We start from the raw sequence: 7,177 nt of genomic DNA, 5'->3' as shown, positions 1-7,177 counted from the left end.
AGGAGTGGCAACTGTTGTAGACTGGGTGGAGTAGAGATCCTTCATAAAAGCAGTTAGCTTAAGATAGGCTGTAACTCCTCTAAGTGGGTGATTAGAGAGCTTAGAATGCCAAAATGTTTACATAGGGTAGCAATGTGCACTAGGACCAATATGCAGAATGGAACAAGAGTGAACCTTAAGTTTAAAAGAACTTTAGATGCTTAATGACCATCAACAAACAGAGCTCATCCTATAATCTGCATAAGAAAAGCTGTAAAGAATTGTGTTTTCTCTCAGGCCACTGAAGAAAATTCTGATCCTTAATTGATTAACAAGAAAAGGGACAGCTTCTGCCTACCATTCTGTCATAGGTTTAGGGATTAGTAAGCATACTATTTCACTAGATCCTTAGACCTAATTGGCAATCTGTTCTCTACAATGGATTTAAATATATCACTCCTTGCTCTGACCCATGCATGACAAGTGTAAGAATCTTGCCAATGCAAAATAGTATGTTTTCTCAGCTCCAGGTACAAAGCAGTTAAGTATACAAAACTCATAGTTTGTTATATCATAATGGCTAGGAATATGGCTCCTCAGCCACACAGTGTGAGTCTAAATTTTGCCTCCATCCCTTTCTAGTTGTATGACTTTGAACAAATTATTCAAATTTCCTGTCTAGAGTTGAGAATAAACAAGGAGTTGGGGACGGGAGGAATATTAGATAATGTGGATATTCTTTCTTGATACAAACAACAAAAAAGTGACAGCTTCTTAAGCCAGCTGCAATGTGGAATCTGAAACCAAAAGTTCTACCTTGTAATATTAAAATCACCAGTCTTTCCTGTAATTAGAATGGCTATTTTACCCATCCATGATTTTTTAATGTGGACATATTGGTCACTGAAAAATACCATTCATTGAGTTACACAGATCTTCAAAATGCTAATACATTTCATACTACAATATTTTAAGAAACCCCATGTTAACTTTGCCACTAGTGTTATCAGAAAAGTCTTTAGTAATTGAACTGATAGCAGGCTCACAATGAGGAACACAAGGTTGCCAATATTCTAATTTTCATTTCAAAGCTACAATTATTTGCAACATATATGTTAGGTTCTTGTGACAGGCTCACTTTGTTCATTTTGAGAAATGTCTAACAAATACCAACAGTTTGTTTTAAGTTATCTTTTCAGGTAAAACTGGAATTCTATGAAAAAAGTTTCTTCACCCAACTGAAATAATTGAATTTCTGCAAAATAACCATGTTTTGATATGCAACTTAAGTGCTTTATACATAATTCACATTTAATCACTGAGATTATTAGACATGTACTCAGGAAGCTGAGATATAAAATAACTCTTACAGCTTTATTAAATACACTCAAAATGCCATTTTAAAGTTCAAATGCATGGTAGTGAATGCAGTTGGTACTACTTATACCACGTGGCCTTAATTTAAACTAAAGTGACAGCAGTTTCACCTACCACTTTGCACCATTCATGCAAATACTGAACATGTGAATAACAAGTTCTTTCTTCAGTTTGCATGTGATTCTGTTAACTGTACATTGCAAGGGCTTCGCTGGTAGCTCAGCTGGTAAAGAATCTGCCTGAAATGCAGGAAACACAGGTTTGATCCCTGGCTTGAAAAGATCCCTTGGAGGAAGGCATGGCAATCCACTCCGGTGATCTTGCCTGGAGAATCCCCATGGACAGAGGAGCCAAGCGGGCTACAGTCCATGGGGTTGCAGAGTTGAACACCACTGAGTGACTAAGCACAGCACACTGCAAATTATTTCTTGGAATCTGTGGTTTTTGTTTTCCTGTCTTTTGAAGAGATTTTCAATGTAATGTTTCTTTTTTTAAATGGCTTTTTTTTTGTCCTAGGAAATCTTTGACCACTAAAAGTGTCTTCTAGAAGTGTTGATTATTACTTTTAGGTCCATGACTCATTTCTAGTTTTCATGTATGTTGTAAAGGGTGAGTGCTTGTTTTCCATATATGTCAGCTCCATATGTTGAAAAAATCTGAAAATGACTTATTTTTTATAGATGTTAGATTGTTTGCTAATATTTTCAAGATTTTTGTTCATGAGGACCATTGTCCTGTAATTTTCTTGTTTTGTAATGTCTTGGTCTAGTTCTAATATCGGAACAAGGCTGACCTCATGAAATAAGTTGGAACTATTTCTTCCCCCTCCGTTTTCTGAAAAATTTTGTGTAATGATGACTGGAAGAAATAAGAGAAACTATATGGGATTGGAGTTTTCTTTGTGGGAAGATAATAACTTCAACTGTATTCATAGTATTTGAGGCTATTCAGATTTTGTCTCTTCTTGTGGCAGTTCCAGTGATTTTTATTTTCCTAATTTTCCCATTTTGTCCTAAGTTGTCAAACTTACTGACATAAAAATGGTCATAATTTGTATCCTTAATTAAGATCCATAGTGGCAACTCTTCTTTCATTCCTGGTATTAGTGATTGGTAGTTTCTCTGGTTTATTTGATTGGTCTAATTAGAGATCTACTGATTCTGTTGCTCTTTTGAGAAACAAATGTTGATTTCACCAATTTTTTTCTTATTTTTCTCTTATAAATTGTTGATTTTTTACCCTCTATTATTTCCATCTTTCTGTTTAATTTGGGTTTGCTTTATTCTTATTTATCTAGAATAAATATTAAGGTAGGTGATAAAGAATATGTACCAAAAGCCTGTAACTAACATTATATTCAGTGGTGAAAGACTGAAAAGCTTTCCTCCTAATTCTGAGAAAAAGGCAAATATGCCAGCTTGCATCACTCTTACATACAACGTGGAGCTGAAAGTTCAAGCCAGTGAAATAAGGCAGGAGAATAAAAAAGGTAACAGATTAAAAAAGAAGCAACTTCCTTAATTTGCAAATGACATGACTGTGGGAGTGTTAGCCTGTTAAATTACTCCACCATATATTGTAGAAGAGGGATTCTCTCATCTTTGTTTTGGAATTTGCTGTTAGCATACCTGAAACCCCAATAACAAAAAAGCAAGGAATCCTTTCTTTGAATGTTTGAGATTTTTCCCTAAGTTTCACATGGTATATATTAGTCATCCAGACATCTCGTAAATTTACTATGTATAACAAATGCAGATGTTCAAGCTATCAGAGAGGTAGAGTATAAATAGGTTCTGGAGACTAACAGTAAGATCTGTATTTTGGCTCTGCTAGTCACTAACTGTATTAACACAGTGGGCAAGTTTCTTAACCTCATGGCTCAATTGAGTTTCCTCAGTTATATAGTGCTAATGATAACAGTATTTACCTCAATGGACTATTATGAGAATTAAGTGTGAAAACATGAATGAATACAGTGTCTGATGTATAGAAAAAGCTCAAATACTAGTTACTCATATTACTGTGAAACAAATGTTCCCATTCCCCTTAATGTGTTCCCTCTAATTAAAGAATAATGACAACATTACTTACAAAAGTTTAATACATTAGAGGATTTCCATCAAAAAGCAAGATTATATACATAGACAAAAATTGGAAAAGCAAACAAATAGAAAATTTGTTCGCAGAGGAAAGAAAATCAGCACATATGGTAAAACAGTCAATCCTACAAATTACTTACAAAATTATAATATAGAAATTAAATACCATTTTATAACTAGTAAATTAGAATCATTATAATTAACAGCCACTGCTGACCAGGTTGGAGTCAACAGGTATACTATGTTGACAACAGTGTGAATTAATTCTTTTTGGCAAACAATTCGCAATACATTTGGAAAGAAATATCATGAAACTGATGGGCTACAGTTCATGGGATCACAACAGCTGGACACGACTTAGTGACTACACCACCACCACGGTACTTACGTCTACTGGATACAATACTGGACCTTCCTGTAACTCAGCATTTATAACTTTGTCTCCTCCAACAGAGGACAGAACTAATTCCATATTCAATCGTTCCAATGTGCCCCACAGTTACCTGGGTGTTACCTGACATCCTCAGTTATGTATGAGGATGAAGGATGAGAAATATTAAACCCAAGACCAGGAAGTATGAGCATATAGTAGGAAAAGGATACCAAAAAGGAACAAAAACTCAAGTAGTAAGAAGAAATGTGGGGCCAAAATAAATTGAACTTGTGAGGTCAAGTTAAATCACGTCAGAACTTTCAAGATCTGGAGTTTGGAAGACATGGTTCTAGGGATAAACTAGGAGATACTAAGAATCTTATCAATAGTATTCTTAGGCTGTTTGTTAGTGCCATCTTTGGAAATCTTAAAAGGCAATTCATGGTTTTGAATTGGAAAACAGAGGACACTAAGAAATAGTCATCAAATTTTGAGTCCTTTTGGGAGAACAGATGAATCTATTTGTTTACATATGTATCTGACTAAAAGAAAAAGATTAATTTGGTTTAGTCTGCTGGCTCCTATATTCTTATTCACCAACAGACTGTTATTGATTGGATTATGAAAAGGCTAACAAAATCTCTGACCATATTAGGACACTTCAGCTAAACCTGCAGCAGAGAGCAGCATGCAGAGGATACCTTTCTCCCAAGCTCTTATTAAAATACTCATAAAGACCAAAAAAAAAAAAGAATGCACAGACCAATTACTAAGCATATGATATTCAAACATCATTAAAATAACAGGAATCTCTTAAAAATCTGCTTTCTATTTGAGTCTAAATCAGAGACCTGGCACTGTCCTCAAGGAACTAAACACAAATCGCTCAGTGCATGCCTAACAGCTTTCTTTTTGTTCCCTCTGTTGGTCCAGCTACTTGCTATATGATTCTTCCTTACCTGAATGACATTATTAGCAACAGAAAACACTAATATTAATTTAGGAATTAGCTATTAAAAGCTGATTATCAGCTATATTTATTCTGTGTTAATTTCATCTGCTTCTTGGTAATTTTGCTCTTACATACAAAATTTACCACCATGTATCTCAGGCTCCCTAATATAGAAAAGACTTGTGTAAGAAAAAACACTTGGTGACATACATAAAATCACAATTACAGTAATTGGACCATAGTTAACACTGATTCAGAAAAGAGGAGTTTATGCTCAGTTATAAGTGATTATATAAGGAAGAGAAAATGGGTTAGGTAACAATATTAAATTTTTATATAAACAACATGAATCCCAAGTTCTTATAAAGTGTATATTTAAAAAAACAGGTCAAGGTGAAGGAGTGAATCTTTACTTTTAACTTCATGTGTGATCATTTGGGTCTTTTTGACTTGGATTCGTTTTCCTTTGGAACTTTTCCATTTTGACACTGAGTAAATCTGGCTACTGTAGAAACACCATCCACAAACTTGGTTTTGAAAAGGACGTTTGCGTTGTTGAACATACCTTCTTTTAGGGATACCACAATGAACTTAAGGGAAAAAGGAAAACATAAAAGAAAAATCTGTAGCATCCTTGAAGTTCATTCTTTTTATACTGTGGTTAAGAATCATTTGGAAAAAATTTGATTGTGCTATCTCTTTAAATGCTGGGCTCCAAGCAAATGCACATAATAAATAGTTATCATTAGGCACCTAAATGAATTCTTTCCATATGCAGTTTTAGGAGTCTCTTAATTTTACTGAGTGCTTCATTACCCAAGTTACTATTTCCTGCTGGTTGACTGCTTGTTGCTGTCTTCTCCAGTTAGTATCAACTGTCTTATTGCTAGCTCTAAATGCCACTGTTATCTGCTAAAAACCTGCCATAATAAATATACAATCTATGATAACTGTAAGAGAAGCCCCCCAGAGCTATTCAATGTTTTATCTATTTGGTAGCCCTAGTTACTGCAGCAACAGTTCAATAAAAAACTGTTTTTAGCTTCAAGGGCTTTCCTCTGCATTTTAGGAGGAATGAAGAGTATATCCATCAAGTGACACATGACTTTCTGATATATTTTCCAGGTACATCTTTGAAACAGTCTTGTTTTGATTGTGCATCTTCTGGCAGCTAGCTAGAGAAAATAATTAACCTAAATAATTCCAAGTGACAAAAAAAATAGATACCTCTTCATGCTATAACCTGCAATTATAATTCCAGGCCCTTTCTTTAATAAGAGATGAAAGCCTCTTTCCTTCTGGAACCATTTGAATAGAATTATATATTTAAAGAGATATACAACACCTTGGTATTCCTCAATCCTAACTTCCTTATATATATTGACCACTACTAAAGAACAGTTTTAGAAAAACAAAATTCTATAACTATTCTGAGGCTCTTTTTGGTTCTTACCTGAGAATGTGTGAAATGAGTACGCAGCATATGGCCAATATTCTGAGTATGAGAGAGATCCAGGGCTGCATCGACCTCATCCAGGATGTAGATTGGGGCAGGTTTGAAAAGGAGCATGGACAGGATTAATGACAGAGCCACTAAAGACCTGAGAAAAGGCCGAAAGAAATACCATCAAAACTCGATTTTACCACTTTTTACCAAAGCGCTGAAGCAAATCTGCTATCCTATTATTATGAATAGTGCTGATTTAGCTGGAAGATAGTTATAGAAACAATCTGAAGTTTCAAACTTCAAAACTTTTATTGTATTACAGTGTTTCTTTTAGTTTAGCTTTCCATTCTTCCCTCTCTTCAATGAGTGTTATTTTGAATAGAACAGTTGTATGTTCTTCTTTCTTGTCAGATAATTAGAATTTAGCATCTAATCTTAAGAGACATCATATTAGTGTTAATAGTTTTTCCTTTCCTTCCTCAAAACTCTTTTTCAGTTCTTTTATATCCCTTTTAATTGTAACAGATTTTGTTCTAATCTGGTATGAAGAAATACAATACTTCTCATAGTATTTTTTTTTCTTAAGCATTTCGTTAAAAATCTTTATGTACTATGATATTAAAATTACAGTAACAGCTGTAACACACTTAACTCTATAACTTCAAATATCTTCTAGCATGCGACACTAAACAGTCTAATGCTTACTGTATTCCAATGAGGTATTTATTAAGAAACATGTAAGTGGGGGGAAAATGTGTGTAGAAGAAGAGGGGGTCTAGGAAAATGAAACCAAATTTTCTAGCAAAGGAAAGGAATGAAACAGTACAATAAAAAGCAAACAAGCTGAACAGGGTAGCTAAGGTCATTAACGTGACCTAAAACTACTTTTCAATGGCTTTCTCTGTGCCGAATATTTAAGGCATTGAGCTTTCAACTTATTCATTCAGGAG

General features: G+C 34.4%; 1 protein-coding gene across 1 annotated transcript in view; it reads right to left on the bottom strand.

Moving 5' to 3' along the window:
• Positions 1-3,439: 3,439 nt before the first annotated feature.
• SMC2 (structural maintenance of chromosomes 2) overlaps positions 3,440-7,177 on the bottom strand; it is a 51,899-nt gene continuing 48,161 nt past the window's right edge. Inside the window, exons 24-25 of the mRNA XM_040240872.1 lie at positions 6,234-6,381; positions 3,440-5,370 (exon numbers count right to left, since the gene is read on the bottom strand). Of these exons, the coding sequence (XP_040096806.1) occupies positions 5,212-5,370; positions 6,234-6,381 (307 nt within the window). The 3' untranslated portion in view covers positions 3,440-5,211. The remainder of the gene's footprint in view (positions 5,371-6,233; positions 6,382-7,177) is intronic.

This window comes from Oryx dammah, unplaced genomic scaffold (assembly GCF_014754425.2).
Source record: "Oryx dammah isolate SB20612 unplaced genomic scaffold, SCBI_Odam_1.1 HiC_scaffold_1, whole genome shotgun sequence".
NCBI classification, from domain to species: Eukaryota; Metazoa; Chordata; class Mammalia; order Artiodactyla; family Bovidae; genus Oryx; species Oryx dammah.
The sequence above is the reverse complement of the archived record's forward strand: the minus strand, read 5'-3'. Positions and strand labels throughout refer to the sequence as shown.